Consider the following 23849-nt stretch of genomic DNA (forward strand, 5'->3'; position numbering starts at 1 on the left):
TTTCATTGTTAAATAATAGATGTAGCTGCACAGATGAAGCTTGAACTGTGTAACCAAATTGTGTGAATGTATTTGCTAAGATTGTTATTTAGAAGGCCTTTGAAAAAAGGTATCTGGTAGGTCTTTCCCTTTTTATCTGTAATCTCTGGGTACCCTTTCTCTCTGCTGCCGTGGTGCCCTGTGGGCTTGGGGTTCTGTTAAGATGAACGATGTTAACTGCATGCAAAGTCTATGACTGATAAGTACTAACCCTCCGTTTTTATCATTCTTTTTATCCCACGCGCCATCTTTCATTCCTGTTGTTGTCCATTTGAAATTAAATCCCGTCCTGTGAAACCCGCCTCATTTCCATCCAACCCCTATGCCATTTGTGACATGCCGCCGCCCCGTGGTCTGTCCCGGTCCTTGGGCAACGCCGCGCGGACTGGCTCCCGCGCTCTCCCGCCGCCCAGGTCTCACTCTCCCTATCTCCTCCAACACACTTACGCAGGCACAGACATGGGACCGCTCTAGCTACAGTGTTCCATCTGAAGGAGACAGTGACAATGGTAGGTGGCTTTGTACCTTTTCTCCAATGTGCTTATGAATCCGCCGATGAATAGACTGAAGCTAGAGCCCTACTCACGCGCATGCCCGATAGGGGAGATGACGAGGGGACCGGGAAGGGGGGGCCCCCCCGCCGCGAAGTGCATGTGTCCTCCGCCAGCAGCTCGTCAGGCTGCCCTGCGCTGCCCCGACTGTTCCGAATGCGGGGAGGTCTGGGCAGCCATGTCGTCTCTATTTTCTCAGCTTGGGTTTTTTTCTGTTGTTGTAGTTTTCTTTTTTTCTTTTTCTTTTCTTTCTTTTTTTTTTTTTTTTGGCTTGTTTGCTTGTTCACAAAAATCTGGGGCTGGCACATTTGGCTCCTCTCTGCTTGCTCCCGCATCTGAACTCCGTGCTTTCAGAGTTTGGTCTTTCATGATCCGCGTTCACCGTGGGAGATGGTTTAAGGTAACTGAGATGCGCCGTGGCTGACCCCGGAGCGGCATGCTGAAAATACTGTTAACATGGGGAGATTTCTAAACATGAAATCACTTGCCTTCTCTTTTTTGTGTGTGGTTTTGCAAATCACTTGCAGATTCTGACTTTTGAAACCTTCTACCTTTTTGAGTGTAAGTTCATCTATATAACAACATCCAAGAATAGTAACTTGGCCTGAGAATCAAATGGACTAATGAAAATTGAGGACACCTAGCTGGGATTAGTGTTGATATCTTTGCATGTCCTTAAATATTTTAAATAGCTCCTGAGATGAAAATAAAATAAATATAATTATTGAGAGCCACATACCACCTATAGTTGGGTCGCTATTCTAGTGTAAATGAGCAGAGTGTGGTTCACAGGGAAGGGAAGTGAGATAGAAGATATACCCACAATGCCAACGCAATAGGAAGATCTGTTCCCCAATAATACTTCTTTTTTGGAATTTATTTAAGTGCGTTATATGTAATACATAGAAAATATATATTTCAAACATTGGCCGTGATTTCTGGTCAAAATTCAGCCAAAAATGCTTTTCCAGTTTTCTTCTGTGGAAAGCTATATAGATCCTGGTAGGTCAGTTATAAAAGAGATTTCATTACTTCATATCTTTCTAAGTTTCTTAATTGAAAATAAGCTGGATTAAACAACAGCAACACCACAGAGGTCTCACCTTATACTATTCTGTTTTCAATACCAGAAGTTAAGGAGGGTTAAATAGAGACTTTCTTGATAAACTGCTCCTTCACTTAAAAATAAAAAAAGGAGGGAAAAGGAGCATTTTCGTTTTTCAGGAAACATGGCTGTTTGTGGATCTGATGTCGTTTAAAGGGACTGAAGCCTAGAATGAGAGATTTATGTGTGATTTGGTATTTCCTTAGGAGTGATAAGCGAAACCAAAGGACTTTCTGGGGGTAGTTTTGTTGTTTTTTAAGCTGGAAAAGGTGTAGACATCTTAGGTAACAGGAGACTACCTATCCTTATAGATGAGCCAAGTAAAACCAGAAAGGTGAGGTGACCTGTCCAGCCACATTGCCAGGCAGCGAGAGGAGATAGCGGTGCACCCGCCCGGGCTCCTGACTGTCCACACGTCTGCGTTCCTTGCCTAGCTGCTCGCTGCGGACTCTGTGCACATGACGAAGGCAGACTGCCTCTCTTTTTCATTCATAATCCTAAGAATTCACAGGAAATAATGGCTGTGGAAATCTTTCTGAAAATAAACTCACCCTGCAATACTTACTTGGTACTTTGTGTACGAATGAAATCTTCAGGAGCTCACATATGGCAACATATGGGCTTGTTTTTCCACATTTGTGTGGCTCGGTCCGTCAGCCACGTCAGATGTCTGATCGATGGCTGTGATTGATTCCCGCGTACGGTGTGTCTATAATGTGCCCTGGGCAACAGACAATTTTCTGTGCAGACTCGTCTTTACAAGCACTAGTCTGGGTTCCCAGACCTGATCTTTTACACGCACCTTCATTCTCTTTGTGACAAACGTTGCCTTCTGGCATGAATATATTTCCCGTTACATTTTCGGAATTAGTGAAGCTGCATTCATTACATGGGTCCACCAGTATATAAGCTAATGTTGCATGAAGAATGCAGCCTCCTTTGCACGTTGTTCTTACTGGTTCCTCTTCAGTAGCAGATCCTGTTCAGTGGCCTCTCATGGCCTTTCAAAGCTGAGTATCACATTGGTTTGTTTCCTCATATTTTCTCCATGACTTACTATTGGCAGCTCTCTCAGCCTTTGCAAATACAATAATGGCATCTTGTTGCCAACTCAACCCAGCATAATGTATCTTGCCTTTCATTTATATTTAGTTATTATTTTGGGTAAAGTTAGCAACTGTTAGCAAGAGTGAGTAAAGTTTAGACTTTATTTAAAGCAATAATTATTGCTTTCCAGCATTTTACTCCAAATATATCTCACTTGAAATCCCCTCTTTTCTCTAAAATGAATTCTTCGAAAGAAAATTAAAAATGGCAAAGTGGCTCCACGGGCCCCAGGAGCTTGAATTCCCACGATCTCCAAAGTTCTGCCTCCTGAGATAGACGGTGTGGGGAGGGGGGCCGGCGTGGGCGGGATATGCGAAAGTTGTATCCATAGGTCTGTGCACCACGGAGACCAGGGCAGCTTCCCTTCCAGCTGTCGGTAACTGGAAATCTTTGCTTCCGCTCTGTGTCTCCTGTCCTCTGCCTCTTTTCTTTGAAAGATGCAGACTTTCCCCCTTTGTTCCGAAGTTAAAACCGTTCCCATCTGCTTTTGCATCATTTGCCCTTTTTCGTTTGCAATGAGTTGGTGGGCGCTGATTTGTACTTATTTTCACTTGATCTTTAATTATCACTGGAGGATGAATGCACGAACATACCCATCTTGGGCCAGCGTACAGACATTCTCTTGGATAGTTTACCATCACTTGGCACTTATTACAAAAATGAAGAAACTGGGGTGGTGTGAGGTGCCTCGGTGATTCTTAACCTTGGATGCGTATCAGAGTCAGCCGGGTGATTTAAAGCCATAGATGCTGGTGCCCCACTTGGTGCCACATGGAGTCTGTGCACTGATTGTTACTCATCTTTGTCTGATGTCCAGGTAGGAGAGGATACTGGGTTAAGGAAATTGACCGAGACCATGGAGAGTAAATTTGAGCATTTTGAGGGTAGAGACTGCATCTAATTCATCTGGAGGCACCAGAAGGGAATAAGTGGAGGCACTAGTTAGATTTCTGATTCACACTAGCCCAGATCTGGAGCTTAGGATATTTTTTCAAAGCCACCATATTTGCTGCCCTTGGGATTTGTTTATCTTAAACATCACACCCAGTCCAGTTCTTAACTTCCAAGGAGAAACTGAGAGCTAAGTTTCTAAACCTCCTGTGTCCACAAAGAAGAAAGCTTTTGAGTTGAATTTAGATAATAAAGGTTCATAAGATAGATGATAATTTCTATATGAAGAGTCTGTTTTGTGTAATAATCACGTTATCATTTCATTTTAGAGCAGTGTTTTTGTTTTTTGTTTCTGTTTTTGTTGCTTAACTAAAAGAGAGGCTTACAACCATTAGAGAAATGGTTTCTTGTTCACATTCCTAAATATCTACTGCATGTTACTGCGTGCTGGGCATGATGCTCGTTACCATGGATACAACTCTGAAAAACACAGACAAGATCTCTGCTTCCACGGATCATGCATTTCAGAGTCGAATTCATTCAGACCTGGAAACTAAGTTTAGGAGGTTTTCCACAAGAGGAAAAATTCAGATGACATTATCAGGGTAGGATAATCGAGGCCAAGAGGGAGTGTTTTGAAACACTTGTTTTATTTATTCAGCCAACACTCTGCTTTGTGGGGCGGGGCAGAGGTGCAAATTGGGAGCAGATGCAAATTCTCACAGAGCCCTAACGGGAGAGAAACGACCCGTGCAGTGAGAGACTGAGGGGTCCTAGGAGAGAGACAGACGCCTGGGGAGGTTCCTGCCTTCTTCAGAGGAGGCGCACTCCCAGGTCCGGGTTGAGGAGGAAGGGGAGGGAGGAGGTGGGCGTAGCAGGAAAGTCCATGGGATTTGCCCTGAACCTGCCAGGATAAAGCTGATACTTGGCCTAAGCACAGTCACCATTCCCTGCAGGGTCTTTGCTTAGGAATGTGTATCTTCTGCTGGATAAATTACAAATAAGAGCAGATCATCTTTTCATTCTTTGAATGTTATTTGTCAGATCATCAGTGAACAGTTGAGCAGAACTCGTCTTCTTTCTGCGCCTTAAATCACTCACCTCCTTGTCTGCTCCTGCCCCTTAGTGCGCACACTGCACACACTCAACTCGTACACACGCTCACTCTGCCCTCTTGCCCCTCTTGCCTCCTCTTATTTGCACTCAAACCACAGGGTGGCTTTTGATGGGAAAAACAGGTTCCAACAGTGTGGCCTGTAGTACTGTTTTGTAGCCTCAAGTTAAAACTTTATTCCCCTGAATTAAGAGATTTTTTTTTTTTGAAACTCAGTGATCTGACATTAAGGAAAACCAGAATAATTCTCTCCGAGAGCACGTTCCTGAATCTTTGTCCCAGGTTGATTACTGCATTTATTACTTAAATAGGACATGAAAGGAAAACAAACAAACAAACAAACAAACAAAAAACCTGTTGGTAAATAACCAGAGGTACCATACTGGTCCCCGTTCAAATTATTCTGTTGTAACAAAACCCAGCAAAGTAAGCGAGCACTACGTGCTCTGTCAGTTTGTTATTGGCCTAAAGACTTTGTTTTAAATGCCAGATAGATTCCACAGTAATTAATCCATTTCAAAAACTAGTAGTTGTATAGCCATGGCTTCCTGTAATTTTATGTATGTTTGAAATGTTCATTTAAAAAACCACAGATCAAGTGCATTTTAACTCTTCGTGATCAATTAACGTCAGAGCAAATACCAAAGTGTGCAGTTTTGTCTTTTTAAGATGCACAGGAATTGATGATGAAAAGTGACCCCAGGAAATTAACACCCAGATACAATGGCATTATCTTCTCATTTCACACCGGGCTCTAACGAGGCATGGATGTTTGAATTGTGTTTTTAAACAAAACCTCATGGTTAATTTAACTTCCTGATCGTTTTGTATTCAAAATGAAACCTGCCAATAAAAACATATTGAAAATATTAAACATGCAGTACTAGATAAGATTGCCCCCAGAAAAAAAAAAAAAGCAAAGGAAAATCTTCCAAAGAAAACATTAGATTTGTTTAAATACTGTTGGAGCGCCCCTTGCTGGCTAGTTTGTATATTACTGTCTATATTCTTTTCTTCAGGGGTGTGGATTATTTCTACACTGCACACTTTAATGTGTTTTTCTTCTGGTCGATGCGTTTAAACGGGCACGTTTCTTTGTTGTTGGGGTCAGTGGCATCCGGGCAGGTTTAAGACGTTTACAGTTCCCTGTGTACTTCCTGTTTCATCAGACGTTCCTCCGTTCCCCTTGGCCCTGGGAGCTTCTTGTTTCTCCCTCTGGGTTGCTCTGTCCTTCTTTTGCTGGTCTTGCCTTTGCTTTTTCAATAATTGGTCTCACTTCCTGCGGGGCTCGATTTTCATGGGCCTTGGCGACATCCCTTTGGTGACGGACGAGCCTCTGGATCTTTTTGCCTGTGACTTCCCTGGGTGGTGGGAGGCGGAGGCCGAGGCCCCAGGCTGGCTCTTCTCCAAGGTTCCAGAGAAAATATCTGCGTTAGGCCACCCGCCTCCGCCCCTCACTCTTCAGATGTGCGCACTTCCAGCCTTCCCGTGAGCTCTGGGCTCATCCAGATAGTCCAGAGCGGAGCCGTAAAGAAGACAGGGACATGAGACAGATCGTGCAGGTCATTTATTTCAGTGGTTTGGTCCAGAGGTACAAACTGAGATGAAACCCGCACAACTGGGTGAGCGTGGAAATAATTGATTTTATGGAGTAGGCGCACGGCTTTGGTGACTTGAAGTATATTTGTAAACCGTGTTTAACCTAAAAAAAACTACTAAGTCAAAATAGCTCTTAAAGTGGCCCGTAGGAAATGTTTGTCAAGATAGAATAAAAGTTACATAACCTTCTTATTCTACATCATGTACATTATGGTGGATGAGACTTCCAGACGGGCATCATGCCGATGCAGCTTCTACCTCGGATTGATTTTTAAAATTGGAGTTCGCTGCCCAAAGTTTTCGGAAGCCCCCCCGCCAAGGTGCACACTTGGGAGCCCCACGTGGCTTTGACCAGCTCTTTGCCCCTCTGGTGTGCGAGGGAGGCCGGTTGTCTTAACAGGGTAACAAATCTCAAGAGAGAAAGAAATTCAAGCTTAAATCTGCCCCTGGGCTTTGTACCATAATAAAGCCTGATTAAAAAACAAAACCAAACCTCCTATAATCACTCTGCTGCATGTAGGACATATTGTTTTTACCCTCTTTACTGGTCTTTGAAAGACGTTGTCCTTGCGCAGTTCACAGCGTCCCTTCCGCAGCCGAAGGCGTACGCCCCTTCAGAGGGAGCGCCTCGCTCAGCTGCTATTCTTGGAGGTTGTAGTTTTAAGGACCCGAAGCCAAGGACGACCTCTTAAACTGCCCCTCATCTTGCCAAGTTCTCTAAAAGGAGTCTCTGGTGATCTCTAAAGAGCTGACGTTCTGGCCTTGCGTGTCAGTGACATGGCAGAAGGCAGGCGTTTTCCACCCCACACGCAACTGTGTGACCCTGTGGCTCACCGCTTGGGTCTTAGCCCAAGCTTTTGAAAACTTTCAGCCAACATACGTTACCCTGGACTTGTGTTAAATAGGTAAAGCCATTCTAGAGACTTCTCATTTCAAACAGGTTCTCTCCTTTTAATGAACTGACTCTGAAACCTTGAGTGTAAATGAAAACTTAGGATGAATGCGTTGCAAAAATGAGAGAGGAGGGACCGCTTTCTGAGAGGTGGCCGGGAGCGATTCCAAGGATGACCCAAACTCTCTCCGGGTTCAGTTTATTGTCACCAAAAATACAGCTTTTGTTAGTCTGCACAACCCAGGGTAATTATAAAACGCAGGTTTCTTTAGAATATTGGATTCGCGCTTTCGTGGGAAGGCGCGCTCCTCTTGTTTCGGTGAGTGGTAAATGAATGACTTGGGATAAATGAAGAAACCCTTTGCTTAATTTAACTATGAACAGTGTTGTGGCAGCCAATTCTGGCCACTCCATAAAGGCTTTTCCCCCCTTTCTATTATAGTGTTTCAAAGACCTCAGAGAAATTTGGAGTCTATAGACCCACAGTTTACAATTCGGAGGAAAATGGAACAGTTGAGAGAAGAGCAAGAACTGGTGGAACAACTCCGTGAGGTATTCAAGAAATATTCTGTAACTGATGATTTCCAAAATGGAAGCAGCATTCTATAAAGCTGACTCCTAAACAGCGTGGTTAGGGGAGCATCTGCCCCCCGCCCCCACCAAAGCAGTTGGGAATCCGAGTGTAACTTGTGACTCTCTGAAACCTTAGCTACCAATAGCTTGTTAACCAGAAGCGTTACTGATAATACCAACAGTTGATTAACGTGTATTTAGTATGTTATGTGTATCATGTACTATATTCTTACAAGATTCTTATAAGCTAAAGAAAAGAAGAGAAAATACATTCTCAGTACTGTATGTATTTATCAGGAAAAAAAAATCCACGTATAAGTGGGCCCATGCCATTCAAACCTGTGTTGGTTACAGGTCGACTCCACATTTAAAAACTTGAAGCACAGTAGGCATACCGAGTTTCAAATCTAGCCCGGTTACCTCCTGACTGCTTGATACTGGGCAAGTCACTTCACATCCCTGAGTGTCAGCTTTTTCACGTATTAAAAAGAAAAAACAGTTCCAATCTCCCTTAGTGTGGTTTTGTGAGTAATAGATGAGATAATGTAAGTAGAACTATTTAATGAATATATATAAGGCTCGTATGATTTCCATTCAGGTACACTTATAATAATGCCCTATTACTCACTTACTTAATAATAGTATTCCATTAATTTAGAGATGTTTATGGTTACCCCGACCAGTCTGAACTTTTTAATCAGTCATGAAACAGACAAACTCTTTTGAGTTCCCACCGCAGTGAAGTAGTGTGCTGGGTGGCACTGGAGATTTTAAGCTTTGTCGTGATGGAGACCATGGCTAATGTTTGACCGCTTCTTTTTGTCTAAGAAAACGGGGAAGAGAACAGCTTGTTGTCTCTTAAATCTGCCTTTCACGGCGCTAGGTCGGACAGTAAGTTTGTCCTGCAGTCCAGTATGAAACTCCCAGTATTTTTTGCAGATGGGATGCAAACTGCAATATGATGTTTGAGCTGGGTACCAAATTCTCATTTAATAATTTTCATTCATTAAATTTCCCCAAATTTCAAAAGAAAAACTACCACCCCTTGGCCTCTGATTTGAATACACAGTTATTTTATTAGGTGTAAGAGGGCGCTGTGCATCGTGTATCTATTCACATTTGTATATTTTATTAATTCTTCAGGGAAAATGCTACATCCCTTCAGGAATCCTTTGGTTGTCACCTTTTCCCCTTTTTAAATACATTCTTAATGGAAAATAAACTAGGAAATAATCCTGCTTGGAGGAAAAGAGAAAAATAGAGAAATGCAGTAGGAAAATAAATCATTGTTTATCCCACCGCTCAAAGACAACCACAATCAACACTCTGGCTTCCCCGGCATCCTTGCCCCATTTAAGTCGTTCTCGAGTTTTCAGCATCTCGTACACAGCCGCATTCTGAGATGCGCGTCGCCAGGCGGCTCCCCTGTAGAGCGCGCACCAGCCTTGCTGGTATTGCCCACTGCGCATCTGGGCTGGGCTGCGTGTGGGGCCCCAACCACCCTCCATCGCTGAAAACAGCGTCCTTCTGACCCCCCTCCCCCACAGATCATCGAGGTGAGACTCAAGGTCAGGCTGCACGAGGACCTAGGGGCCGCGCTCCTGGACGGGGTCGTCCTCTGCCACCTGGTCAACCACATCCGCCCGCGATCCGTCGCCAGCATCCACGTGCCCTCACCAGCAGTGGTAAGTGACAGCACGTGAACTGATGCTTCCATGAGAAGCCAACTCCTTGGAGGCGGTGTGGCCGGCCGAAGATGCCACGGCCCCCCCGGGACGCTGCGCAGTGGGGTCCCCCACCACTGGGAGGGTAGAAAGGAATGGGTGTGATGGAAGCAACGTTTCCACTGTGAAAAGGGACACTATTTAAAGTAAATACGTAAATGGCAGAAGAGGAATGTATGTCAGACACAAAGCAAATCACATCTAAGAGATCAGGTGCCAACTTTAAGACTTGAGGGACACAGAGATTCATTTCTCACAAAGGGTTATTTAAACAGTAAGAAGTCTGGGGGAAAGCAATTTTGTTGTTGTTGTTGTTGTTTTTGTTTTCTCTTTTTCTGGCCGGGAGCTTCTCTTTTGAATGGGATCGCTTTCCTTTATTAATTTTGGGGGATTTTATGGGAAAGCTCCGAAGACGTGTGGGTTCTGTGTAAAAGATCATTAGTAACCTGTCAAGCCAGAGGTGGGTGAACGAGTTGTTCAGCCAACAACCCCTGGGTCCCTCACGGCGCTCAGAGGGGCGTTGGAGGTACCAGGGGGCAGCGGGGAGCGTGAGGATGAGCGAGACCCCGTTAACGCCCCAGACATCCCGTCCCCTCTGTCGAGGACATCAAGCCAGCCCCTGGGCATGTCACCATCCGGAAGAGGGGTATGGAGTCATTTGCATGGTCAGGCAGCGGCGGGGGGGGGGGGAGTCCGGGACTGTCCTGGATGCCCAGGTAGGGTTCAGACGGCCAGAGAAGAGGGAAGAATTTCTAGCCACACCGTGTGCGGTCCTTTAGACGAGCCAGGGCGACAAGTAGAGGCGAAGAGCATGGGGTTTGGATTCAAATTCCAGATCTACTCAGGAGCCGCGTGTGTCCTGGGGGAAAGACTTTGTAACCGCTCTTTACCTCGATTTGCTTTTCCCTTCCATGGAAATGTTCTTGCGAGGATGAAATAAGGTGACACGGAGGATGGTCACAGGAATGCAAGCCCGTCTTACCGCCTGTGTGTGCAGAGCAGATTTGCACCGTTCAGAGCCCCTGACCTCGAGGGACAACGGGGCGCCGACCTCCCCCCTCCAGGGCAGCCTCACCCGGCGCCGCCGGTCGGCCTTGCCTCACTCTTACCTCCCGACCCCATTTCAGCCGCGGTGTGCGCGTTACACTACAGAGTGTACAGTATTTTTTTTTCCCCCCTTTGGAAAGTTTGACCACTTCGTGCTTCAGAAAACATAAGGGAAGAAAAGGATCAGTCTATCTTCTCTCAAGTCCGCCTCGAGCCACCTCACTCGGGCCGGCAGGGAGCTTCGCTCCGCGATCCCACGGGCGACACCCCGGTGCCTTTTACGGGGGGGACCCAGGCCGCTGCGACGCTGTCTGAGCTGAGCCCCGGATTCTCACGCAGTAGTTTCCTCAAATTATAAGGAAGAAACTATGACTCTTGAGCCTCGAATTTAAATGTACAATTACTATTTTATAAGCTGTAAGAAGATACGATGAATCATGCCTCTATATACATTTGTATATTTTATGAATTCCTCAAGAAAAATGCCACATCTTGTTTGAAATCCTTTGGTTTTCACCTTTTCAAATAAATTTTTACATGAAAATATAATGAGAAATAATACCTAATTGGCGAAAAACAGAAAATAGAGAAACTAGGAGAAAAAAACCAAAATCATTCCTTATCCCAGTGCCCAAAGACAATCACTGTTAACATTTTGGCTACCGTACTCTTAGCATTTTTTCTGTATTTAGGCTGGTTTTGAACTGTGAGCATCTCGTATATATTAATTAGTAGTTTGTAAAATTCTTAAAACCTAAGTATTTTCTCACGTCACTGAAATTCTTCCTAAACATCCATATTTAATGTAACATAATGTAACACATTTTAGAATGTAACATATTTTTGAAATGCAGGCCGTCCACTTGCCGAAAATTTGTCGGCAAGCCCCGCGAGCGAGCCTCTTTGACAAGGCCCTGCCCCCGGCCGCCCGGCGGGCCTCTTGCCCCCCGGGGAAGACTCCGAGGTGTGCTGACCACTCGGTCCGAGCGGACGGGGGCGCCTTCGTGCCCGAGTGGCCATCAGCCCGAAGCCTGGTCGTTTTTCATTCGCAAGGCCGGAGCCGTTCCTTCTCTGTGCCACGTCGAGGGATGGAGAGCCCCACAGAATCACTGTCCCTGTCAACGTGCCGAGTCCCTTAAAACGGATTTCCTCGGGCTTGGACAATTTGGTGACCAGCCACGGGGCTCCCAGTTGGTGTCATGTGTGTAATTTTTGATAGTTTGAACTGTTGTATTTGTAGCAAGGACTTTTCCCGCGGAAAGCAGGCGGCACGTGGGCCCTCCCTCACTCTCCAAAGGTGGGAAGGTAGCCTGAGACACACCTGCGTGGTTGACCTCGCTGGGCTGACCTGAATATGCGGAATGGTGTTGAGCATCTGTGGAATGTTACAGAGCGGACCCCCCGCCCCGCTCCCCGCACTGCCCCCTCCCCCACATCACAAGTAGACCAGTGAAGAAAGTGGGCCCGAAGGGTCAGACATCAGATGCCATGGTCCCATTGTGATCGACCGCCCCTCGGCATCCTGGGTGCAGGCCAGGACCCTTCGTCTGAGGCCCCCGTCACGTGACCCGTCTCCGGGCCCCCTCTTCGCGCGAGGCCGCGTGTGCGCGGCTCGTCCTGAGATGCGCAGGGCTAGGCAGAGCCCGACAGCTCCTTGGCCCGTCTTTGCTGGTCTCCTGTGGGGCGCACCTGTCCCTCTCTAGCCAACGAGGGGAATGTTCGGTTAGCGCCCACATCATAACTCATTCCACCTGGAAGCGGGCGCCCGTTCTCTTTTTCAGGGGGTGGGGTAGCGGCAGCCCCTTTTATTAATCAGTGCTGTGCAGACCTGGTTTTGTGAAGGTTGGCGTGGGCCCCCAAAAGACAGACTGAGTTCCTTGCTCCTCACCTGCTGTTGACAGGGGGCCACGCTCCCCAAAACATGGCTCCCCGACCTGGACTGCTGGAGTCGTTCACGCTCCAGGCCTCTTTCAGAAAGAACGAATAGTGGAATGTTGAAGTGTAGCAGTAAAGCTTTTAACACTTTCGTGTAAAAAGTAAAACATGCGACTCAAGATGTGTTCGTTGGCCGTGCCACACCTGGGCGGTCCCCCCGCCGGACCGGCTCTGTTGTGACGGGCCCCCCGGGGAAATCCTTCCCTTCCACCTTGTTCTGTGCCGTTTGTCTCGATGTGGCCTCTCTCCAGTTAAATACATGGCTTTAACAGGAAGGAGGTTAGTTGGCCTGGTGACTTTAACCCTTCATATGGAAATATATTTCCTGATAGGAGAAGGTGATGCTCCTAGTGTGTTTTCAGGTGAACTACAGTAGGTCACACAAAAGTACGGCCCCATAAAAACTGTGTGTGTCTGTGTACAGATATATGTATATGTACATACTTATGCAAAACATTTTGCATATACACACATGTATATACATGTATAGATATATATACATAGATGCAGAAGTTCTGCATATAAGACATATCTGTATATACATATATATGTATATCTTTATATACAAAAACATACACATGCAATGTCTGGAAAAATATAATCCAAAATAATAATAGCTTTATCTCTTGGTGGACATTTCTGGGTAGATAAGTAGTTCTGTGCTTGTATATATTTTTTTCAGTAAACGTGTATTATCATGCCACTTAAAAGTTTAAAATGTAATGTTTTATTAAAATTATTTTTTAATAATTCATTATTTCTGCACATTTGCATTACAGCCCAAGCTTAGCATGGCCAAATGCAGAAGAAATGTGGAAAACTTTTTGGAAGCATGCCGAAAACTAGGAGTACCAGAGGTAACATCAGACTTCTTCAAATAACTGTGTTTCAGTAGAGATTTTATTTAATATGTGCGTTTGAACCCACTGAATAGACGTACGACTTTGTGCACCCTTTTTCATTTGAGTCTTTCTTAAGGAATGGTATTAAATAAGTCATATAAAATTTTAGTTTAAATTGCCCCATTGCAATGAAATAAAAATGTCTGAAAACAGTACGGTCCATTCTGAGGAAAAGGGGAATTTAATTCCTTTAAGATTTTAAAATAAGCGTATCATTTCAAACTTGGAAACAACCTGTTTACTGAGCTCAGTTTTCTGCTCCAAGAGCAGAGCTGCCGGGGCCTCGGGGAGCCTTCAGCCAGGCCCCGGAGGGTAGGACTTCTGAGCTGATGGTTTTCCTCATCAGAGCTTGTAAGCAGGCACAGCTGTTGTAGTTGACACCTAATTAGTTGGTTTTCAATCCCTATAGTTGCATTTTGGGTATGTGGACCAAAATAATCAGCATTAAAAACATTAACTTTTATTATTATTAATCATTACCATTAATAATAATAACGTCTGTGTGTTGCTTTATAGTGGGCCAGCTGTTTGCGTTTGCCCACGCCCCCGCTTCGGTGCGCCGTGGCCCCGCTGGGCGAGTCGCCCTGGCCTGCCCCTGTCTACTCTGCTCCTTCCCTTTCTCGCAGGCGAAGCCCAGCCTCAGCCAATGGGGGGCTTTTAAAGACTTTGCTATTAGTGATGTAAGGTGGATTTTTTAGAGAGACAAAAGCCAATCCACTCAGAATTTGGGGGTAAGTTGAGAAGTTTTTAATCATGGCGATGAGCAGAAATGGACAGGAATCCTTTTTTCTTGTCATTTCTCCTATCTTTTCTAATGTTCCAGGGATAAAGCTGCTACAGGCTCTGCCGTGAGATACTGTTTTCGAGTCTGCGAAGCAATTGCATTTTACTCCTTGACAGGAGTTAGCAATTGCAGTTGAGAAAGGCTTCTCTGCCTGTCTCCCTCCCCCCTTCCTTCCCTCCTTCCTTTCTTTCCTCCCTTTCTTCCTTCTCTTCCTCCTTCCTTCTTTCCTTCCTCTCCTCCCTTCTTCCTTCCTCCTCTCCCTAATTTTTAGTTTGGTGGGGGGTTAGCGGTGGGCTTCTTATCTCACTTGAAGAAAATGTTTATTAAAACATCATTAATTCAGAGCTGTTGTATCAACAAAAAGAAGCTTACAGATTTATTTTTTTTTGAGAGAGTGTAATCTTTGTATATGGACTGCATGTCTTTGTGATCAATTCGAATGTCTTTCAGCGATGTTAATCTGTGTATCTGTGGAGTATATGTACATTTTAGTAGTGTATATACATTCTTGGCTCAAGGTATTTGTGGAATTCTTATGCACGGAGCTTTTACAGTAATTTCATTCTGTCACGGGCTAATGAGATTTCCCATGTGTGAGTCAGAACTGTCAGGCCGCATCATGGTGAGTTATTCATGTCTGAGCCGGAAAGCACTGATGAGTTATGACCTAGTCCCGTGTGACATTTTTAAACTCATCAAAGGTTTTTTGGCTTGCGGAAATACAAAATGAAATGGAAATGCACTTCATCATTTATTGTGAGTCAAGACTGCTCATTCTGATTTCCTTTTAAGGGAGGCAAATGGAAATTACCGAAGTGCAGAGAAAAATTTATTATAATTTTTGAATTATGCCTCCAGCACTAATAGGCATCTCATAATTCCTGAGAATTACAAGGAGTAAACGACTCTCTGCCAATATTCCACTTAGGCTGTTTTTAGAATTGCTTTTAAGATTTGAGGTGATGTTTAAGTTTTCATTGTGTATATGTGTGTGCGTGTGTATATATGTACTTATATATTAATCCTGATACAGTCCAATTGCATTTTGCTGGTGACTAAAGTTACAGTAAAGTCATTACTACTAGAAAATAAGTCTGTTGGTTAGTTTTAGTTAGCAGTTGAATTTCTTTAACAAGATATGTTAAAAGAAGGAAGGAATATTCTAGTGGAAAACCAGAAATTGCCAGAAGCAAAGTGGCAAAACTTCCTGCTTTTCATCTCTCTCACAGAATGGATGAGGAATAAGTTAATGGAAGTAAGAAAATGTTTTCATTAGGAGTATGATGCTGAGTTGGAGGAGGGGGGAAACGACACCCTCCCACTTAGATATAGTTATATGTCTTTATCGAGGTAAGAGCGTTGATGTTTCGAGTGTGTATGTGGCACACTACAATTGGTGATTTACACTAAAAATATAGCAGCAGTCTAGTTGAAGAAATTCTTCACTTGTAATCAGACATTTAAAAAGACTGGTACCAATGGAACAGAATTGAGTGTCCAGAAATAAACCAGCCTGTATGGGGGCGCAAATAATTTTCGACAAAGGACTCAAAAATGTACAATGGAAAAATAAAAGAAGCCTCTTCAATAAATGGTGCTGGGAAAATTGGAAGGCCACATGCAAAAGAAGGAAACTACACTACTCTTTGTCCCTATATACAAAAATTAACTCAAAGTGGATCAAAGTCCTAAATGTAAGACCCAAAACAATAAATTACATAGAAGAAAATAGGCACTAAACTTATGGACCTTGGTCTTACAGAGGATTTTATGAATTTGACCCCAGAAACAAGGGAAGGAAAGGCAAAAATCAATGAATGGGACTATATCAAACTAAAAAGCTTCTGCAAAAGAAACCATCAACAAAGCAAAAAAGGCAACCAACCAAATGAGAGAACATATTGGCAAACAACACCTCCAAGAAGGGGTTAATGTAAAAAAAAATGTATATAAAGAACTCATACAACTCAGCACCACAGAAACGATTCAATTAAAATAAAAAAATGGGCGGAGGACCTGAACAGAGAGCTCTCCCAAGAAGACATAGACAAATGGCCAACAGATACATGAAAATTAGGGAGACGCAAATCAGAACTACAATGAGATGCCACCTCACGCCTGTTAGAATGGCTGTTGTTGACAAGACAAGTAATACCAAGTGCTGGAGAGGTTGTGGGTAAAAGGGACCCTCGTTCTCTGCTGGTGGGAATGTAGGCTGTTACAGCCACTATGGAAGACAGTATGGAGGACCCTCAAAAAATTAAGAATAAAGTTACCATATGGCCCAGCAACCCTTCTGGGTATCTACCCAAACCACTTGAAACCTCTTCTTTGCAAAGATCACTGCAACATTATTCACGGTGGCCAAGGCGTGGAAACAACCCAAGTGCCCTTTGATAGAATATTGGGTCAAGAAGACATGGTTCCTATATATGCACTATGGACCACCACTCAGCCGGGAGAAAACATGAAATACTGCCATTTGCGACAACATGGACAGGCCTTGAGAATAACATCGTGTTAAGCGAAATAAGTCAGACAGGAAAAGTTAAGAACCACACAATTTCACTCATAGGAGGGATATAAAACTGAAAGCAAAAAATGAACGAACCAGAAAAACAAAACAAAAATTCATAGGCACAGAGAACAGTGCGGCGGATGCCCGAGGGCAGGGAGCGCGGGGGTGGCAGTGAGGGCTTAAAGGGGTCCAGTACATGGTGGTGGACGAAGATGGGCCGTGGGGCCGTGGGGGCACACAGCCATGTGCAGAGGGTGCATCATAGAATTGTTCACTCGAAACCTATTTAATTTTAGTAGCCAGTGTCATCCCAATACATTTAGTTTAAAAACAAAATAAAAAGACGTATTTAAAAACAGAGGATCTGTAACATCACTGTTTCTTACTTGCAGGAGACTTAATATTTGGGAAATGAAATAGTCATTGACTTCCCAGCTACAAACAGTTAATTTCTCCTCATTTGGGAGCTTCTCTGGCTTTCCCCTCTATCCCTAACTTACACCCCGAAGTCACAGAGATCTTGAGCTCTGTGTTTTTTAACTGAACACCTCATTGACAATAACACATCATCCCGAAGAGAGTGAAAAGCCACAGCTGCGCTCTCAGCCTGACGTTGTTGCCCTTGGTAACGGCGTGACAGCCAGAAACTACAAGCCCAAGTCCAGGTCGGCCGCGTATATCATTGTTCACATGGATGGGATGTGGTGGCTGAGCAGATTTAGCGACGTTACCCATGTAAAGTAACGCAGGGGTCTGTTCCAGCTGTGATGGCTCGCTGTGTTTCCTTTGGGGTCCCAGGGACGCGTTCCCAGGTGTCTGCCTCGGCGTGGCCGGGCCCTGAAGCCTTTCGCTGCGTGCCGCGGCCCAGCGGTTCTGGAGGGGCTGACCTCTCGGCACGGCTGCGGCCCGGTCGCACGGTGCAAGGTCCGGGTTGTGCGCAGGTTAGAGGGTGCGGAAGGGTCAGGCCTTCTGCTCATGGTGACGCTGGAGAGGGGCTGGGCTGATACCCTCGAATGTCAGGCCAAGGGGCAGGAGTCTCAGGGTTGGGTCAGTGGACGCCGCAGACAGAAGCCACTGGGAGGGTTCTGGAGAAGTTCTGCGGGAGCGGCAGGGGCCTGGTTGCCAGCCGCTGCGGGGCGCTCGGAGTGAGGAAGAGGCCTCGTTGACAAGAATGCCAAGGAGGCCTCGCTGCACACGGACCAGAGACCTCACTCACTGGCGTTTCTTTTTCAGGACGGGAGCCACCGTTTTTACGAGAGTTATGGCGGCAGGCCATTGCCCTTTCCGCTGCCCGCTCCGTGGGCCTGGCGTTTTGGTTTTCTGTTTGGGGCCAGTCCCCCCATTAAAGCGACACAGATCAAGGGAGCCTAACCTGAAAGAAGAGCGAGTGGCGAGTACCCGTCTGTGAGCAGAGCAAGGCAGGCGCGAGGTTTGGGGTGAAGCGGCCCCCCTGTGCTGTGACCTAGTCAACCAGGAGGGCTAGCTGCGGACTGAGGCCTTCTCCTACGGGCGTCGTCTCCATGGCTCTCTGTTGAGGATTGTTTTTAGGCATAAATTTCTTTTTTATCACTTTATTTTTTAAAACCTTTCCAAGCCAGTCGATTGGGGTGACATTGGTTAAGGAAGTCACACCCCACTGTTGAGGATTTGAGGTAGATACGTTAGTGCCATAGTGTGAGCGAGCTGCGGTCCGGCGGGGTCAGGCCATTTCCGGAGCCGCACCCGCAGCGGGAAGCCGCCGGGCCGGCGTTGGAACCAGCGTCTCTGCTTGTACAGAACCTGCCCCGTCTCCGGCGCAGACAGGCTCCCTGTGCCTGGGCTCCCTGCAGGCGTTGGACGCCGCAACGGATTTAAACCTCATTCTCCAGAGCCCTTGATTCTCTTGCATGACATGCCGGGGAGGCGAGGGACAGCCCAGCGGGAGTCTGACCCCCACCCCCTGGCTTCTGCCGGAGCCGTTCTCTGTTGCCTGTGGCGTAGGTTGGATTTCCAGCTAAGCTTTCCTTGAGGGGAGGAAAAAGGGTCCTGTTGCTAAACATGGCTTGAAAATCACCGGACCCGGTGGCCTCCTGGAGCTCTCCTATCCCCTGGAAGCTCAGTGACGTCCTGCAGTCCCGTGACCCCTTTCCTCGTTCCCAGCTGCTTAGCTGCACGACACTGGCCGCCACATCCGTGTCCTGGCGCCTGGGAACACCGTGGGATTGGGAGATGTCGCGGGCTTCATCCCCTGGTCCCTTGTAGTGTCGATGCCCGGGGTCAGACTTTGCAGTTGTCTGTGACCTCTGGCGCAAGCTTCCCCTTGATCTTGAAGATGCCTCTGCCCTCACTGGGCTTCTTCAGGAACTGCGTGTTCTTTGTTTCGCCTAAGAACCTGAGTCCAGCTGAGCCGGGGAGTCATGGGGCTCTTTATGGACGCACTGAGGCCTCCTTTGTCTGTCCTGAGTCAGCTTGGCCCTTCCCGGCCCCTGTCCTCAATGTGGGGGCTCCATGGGTGGCCATTGCGGGTTTCCAATCTGGTCCAAATGTAAGGCTGTTGTAGTATTGATTCTGGTTGAGAGAAACATCTGATTTATGAAACATCAAAGGTATTTTAAAGTAGGCATTTATTTGCTTCACTAGGGAAATTTTTCCATTCGATTTTAAATAAATAGCTTTGGCCTCATACCTCTTTCAAGAGCAAGATTCTCCCTTAATTTAACAGACTTGTCCTTTTTTTGCATGAGGAGGGAACGCAGACTGGAAATGCACTTTGTTTCCCAGACTCCCATCCTTCATAGTCTTCATCGCTGGCGGAGAGAACAAGGAGCCAAGGCAGGAGGGCAGCGGCCCTGCCGGTGGGCGGGGCAGACACGTGGGTGGTCCCGCCCTACCCCCGCCCCCCAACCTGCCTGGGAAGCCAGGGCCTGGCCACCCTGCAGCGCAGTGGGAGGTGGGAGGCAGGAGGTTCTCATCCTGTGTCCACAAGGATAGGTCACTTGCTGTCTCTCAGCTACCGCATCAGCCACGTCAGTTGAAACTAGAGTCCTGAAGTACATTCCGATGCTAATGATGGTCGCATTGGCAAAGGTGGAATTACCGCTGAGTCTGGTGTTCAACAGCTTTCCTATCTGCTTTTACTCTCTTATAGTGGGGGATTATGTTCAAAAGTAACGGTAACAACTTTCCTACTTTACACACGATTTTGAGAGTTTAGGACATTATACCTATGTAACTTTTAAAGACATTTTATAACTTGAATCTACCATTTCTTTTTGTTTGTTCCTTGAGAACCTTGAGAATAGGAGAAATGAGTTCTTTCTCCTCTTTGAGTCTTATGCCTCTTTTCCTCCAAATCCAATGATTTTAGTATCATTTTAAATCACAGCTAATGAACACTTTTGGGGGGAGGATGAGATTCTTCTTATAAGATTTATTTTAATATTCTATTTATATTGGTTAATTCTGAGGTCGAATAATCAGAGGTGCAGACCAATAGATTTATTATTTTTTTAAGAGCTCATTTTCTTTTTTTTAAAAAAAGATTATTTATTTATTTTTAGAGATTGGAAGGGAGGGAGAAAGAGGGAGAGAAACATCAGTGTGTGGTTGCATCTCACGCGCCCCCTGCTGGGGACCTGGCCGGCAACCCAGGCCCTACACTGAGAATCGAACCCGTGACCCTTTGGTTCTCAGGCCAGTGCTCAATCCATGAGCCACACCAGCTAGGGCATGTTTATTACTTTTTAACATCAGTTTTTAATATGTAATTTATTGAGAAGAACCAGGGTCTAGCCTGCAAAGTCAGTCACATTTCTTACAGGTAGCATGTATTTGCCATGACGAAGGTCCGTCCCCACTGGGTGTCTTCTGGTGGCAGTCACCTGCAGTCACTGGTCTGACGGCCTCTCACGCATGCACGACTGAGAATAAACATTTTAGAAGTGGTATCTTCAAAAAGTTTTAAATGACATTTCAAGATAAATTAGCTCATTACCACTGTCATGGAGCTGTTCATAAAATTGGCAGTTCTTATATACTTGGAGAAAATTCCAGAGACCCTTTTCATACCTGACTCTACACTCTGACAAATTGCACTTTGTCAGTTAAGAGCTTTAAACTGTCAGAAGGGCCATCACCATCCCTGTACTATGATATTTTAAACAAAAAAATCCCCAAAAACCCCACTTTGTAAGTATATTGACTTTCAAAATTAAAGTATTAAATAAGTTGAGTATATTCTAAATTTCTCGGGATTCAGACGTGGCTACACGCAGAACGCCTGTCAGCTAGGCCTCTGCCAGCGCCGCCCACCTTTCTGTTTGTGTCGGTAGCGTCTGGGGAACCGGAGGCAACTGCCAACAGTCAGTCGCACGCTGGCCGTGGCCCCGGGGGGGCTGGGGGGGGGCCCGCTCCTCCCCTGGCGATGTGACTTCTGCCCTGGTAATGAGCATCGGCTGCTGCACTCGCCTCTAGGGACTCTGAGTAGATTCACTGTGCCTCTCCTGCCTGGCAGTAATTACTGGTGCTCTGTAAATGCATGGTGGCGTTTTGCCTTTTCTAAATTTCCTTCCTTTTTAGTATTTTCCTATTGTAATTTTAAGGGAGAAAATCGTGCAATCTCTAAGCCCCTCTCGTTAAGACTGAAATCTGGGAGCACAGGGGTCCGCAGACTCCGGGGTCCCTGGCAGTCCCAGCCCGGAGCAGGGGGATGCTCGGTGGACTCGGACAGCGGCTCTCCGGCCGTCGCGGCCCGTGCTCCACACAGGACAGTCCCCAACACACCTTTCCCTTCAGAGGTCGCGCTTGAATTCAGACCGATGGCCATGGGCTGTGAGTGTAAGCCCCGCCTGAGTGCAAGTGTCAGTAGAGCTCACAGTCGGGGCATCAGGGAACTGCTCCTGATATCGGAAGGCGTTGCCCGCCTGCCGGAGGGGTGGGTGCACCGCAGGCTCCGGAGGCGAGCTGGCTCGAGCGCCCTGGAGGAGCTGCTTTCCACAGCGTTTGGGGAAATTACTGAAACATACGCCGGAGGTAGAATGATGTGCTTTTGACCCAGAAATACCACTTTGGTGAAAATCACATTTTAGTTAGTGGATGCTGTTTGTCTTCTGTCTGCTTTGCTTGGATTTCACTGGCTAAGCACAACGTTGCAATAGAGAATTTGTATTGCAATAGACAGCTTCTCTTAGCTCTCTGTTCATGTTAATCTTTGACTCGCATGTCTCTCCCAGTGAAATTCAATCTATGTGTAGATGTTTTAGTGCTTGGGAAAATAATCGTGGTCGCTTGATTCTCCCAAATCTACTGGGAAGAGACACAATCTCAGTAGATAGAACATGCTTTGTTGTCTTGAAAAATCTTCTGTTGAGCATCTCTACCGTCATAAATAAAATGAGAATGTTTTTAATCCTACTTAACCCACTTTATATTGTAGTGTTCCTTCTTACCTGAGGGCATCAGAGACAAAAATCTCTACCTTGCGATAACCTGTCACCTGCTCTGTGCTTAGCAATGAAACTAAAACACGGGGCAAAACTGTATCAAAGTATGTTATAAAATGCATACTATATATATTTTCAATGCTTTGCCTAATTTAGAAATAAAGCTGCATTTATGAACTATATCACAAACAGCTTCAATCCTTGTTTGATTTTGACACAGAACTACAACTTCCTTCATACTGATGTAGCGATTGTAATCCCTCAGCTACTATCACGTCTGTTCCAGGAATTCAGTGTGTCAGACAGCTGTTTGCTTCCTGGCGGGAGCAGGCATGTAGAGGTGAAACCAACACAATTGTTGCATTTAGATGATAAAGTAAGCGCTCTGCCTCCTTCATGGTGACCTAAAGCGGACAAAACCTGCATGGAGGTCTCTGCCCATCCCGCCCCCCACCCCACACACACCTGTTTCATGGTGAAGAAATTTACAAAATAACCCTACATGGGAACATACTTTTATTCTAACCTCGTATCTAATACGTCTCCTCGGGATTGGGATGTAGAGTTGCAAACACATGAAATGTAATGTCTTGTTTGACACACGGAGAGATGTCATTAGAACTAGCATTCCCCAGAGCTTATCAGTGATCCTAAAAGGAAAATAAGTTAAATGTATATGTTCCGTTTCAGGGAGAGAGAAACTTTATATTCTTCATAAACCAGGGTAAAAAAAAAAATGCATTAAAAGGATGGTGAGGAAAGGTGGGGACTAAACAGCGAAGTTTATAGATCTGTTTTTGTTCATAAGCTTAAGACATAAATTTCCCAAGTGAAAAACTCTGACTTATGCCATCAGTGAGCACAGGGTAGCACTTGAATATTAAAACTGTTATATGCCCGGAGGATGTGTACGTTGCAGAACTTTCTCTTCCTTGATAGTGAGGCTGGGCGTAGAGGAGCTCTTCGCCCTATTGGCACAGAACACGTTGTGTACGCTGCCTTTATTTTGGAATGAGGTTTGAAAATCTTTGATGGCGGAACGGGCTTTACCTGCCTAAAGTAAGAGGCTGCTCTTGCCATTTGCTAGTAACCAGAACTGTGTGCTTCTTTCCAGCTGCTCCCTGTGTTTTTAATCGTGTGCACTGTCTCTTTCTGTTCTGACGGCTGCCCTCGGAATAGGCTGACCTCTGCTCTCCCGGTGACATCCTGCACTTGGACTTTCGTCACATTCGAAAGACTGTTGACACCCTGCTGGCCGTCGGGGAGACAGCCCCGCCGCCACCTCCTGCCCTCCGCGCCAGGGACCTTCTAAGCCTCTTTCTTGTACACATTCTCTGTGTGGTGCTGATCTATGTCACCTACCACTGGAGCACTCTGTCCGCATAGCGTCGCCCGGCGGCCCCGCCGCCTGCTCTCCCTCTGGCCCCGGGTCCCGCCTCCACCCGCGCCTTTGCCTCGCAAACTCCCCCCCGCCCCCCCAGGTCTTCGGTAGCCTCTGCAGCGTGGGAGCCGAACACTCACAAATCCGAGCTCCCAAAAGCACAAGCCCAGTAGAGTGCAGTCCCCATTAGGTAACCGCCTGAAACACAGCGAAGTGCATGCAAACCTCGCGCTACCTCACGCTTGGTCCTCCCCGCGGCGCCAGCGG

The 23849-nt window shown here is 46.1% G+C and overlaps 1 protein-coding gene across 1 annotated transcript in view; it reads left to right on the forward strand.

Annotated features, from left to right (window-relative positions):
• The window catches only part of LRCH1 (leucine rich repeats and calponin homology domain containing 1), a 155251-nt gene extending 131626 nt beyond the window's left edge, over nt 1–23625 (forward strand). The window contains exons 16-19 of the mRNA XM_054586708.1: nt 7741–7850; nt 9419–9556; nt 13357–13434; nt 23381–23625. Coding sequence (XP_054442683.1) covers nt 7741–7850; nt 9419–9556; nt 13357–13434; nt 23381–23587 — 533 coding nt within the window. The 3' untranslated portion in view covers nt 23588–23625. The remainder of the gene's footprint in view (nt 1–7740; nt 7851–9418; nt 9557–13356; nt 13435–23380) is intronic.
• Nucleotides 23626–23849: the final 224 nt, after the last annotated feature.

Source organism: Pteronotus mesoamericanus, unplaced genomic scaffold (assembly GCF_021234165.1).
Source record: "Pteronotus mesoamericanus isolate MK-2021 breed Mesoamerican mustached bat unplaced genomic scaffold, CSHL_Meso_final contig_94, whole genome shotgun sequence".
NCBI classification, from domain to species: Eukaryota; Metazoa; Chordata; class Mammalia; order Chiroptera; family Mormoopidae; genus Pteronotus; species Pteronotus mesoamericanus.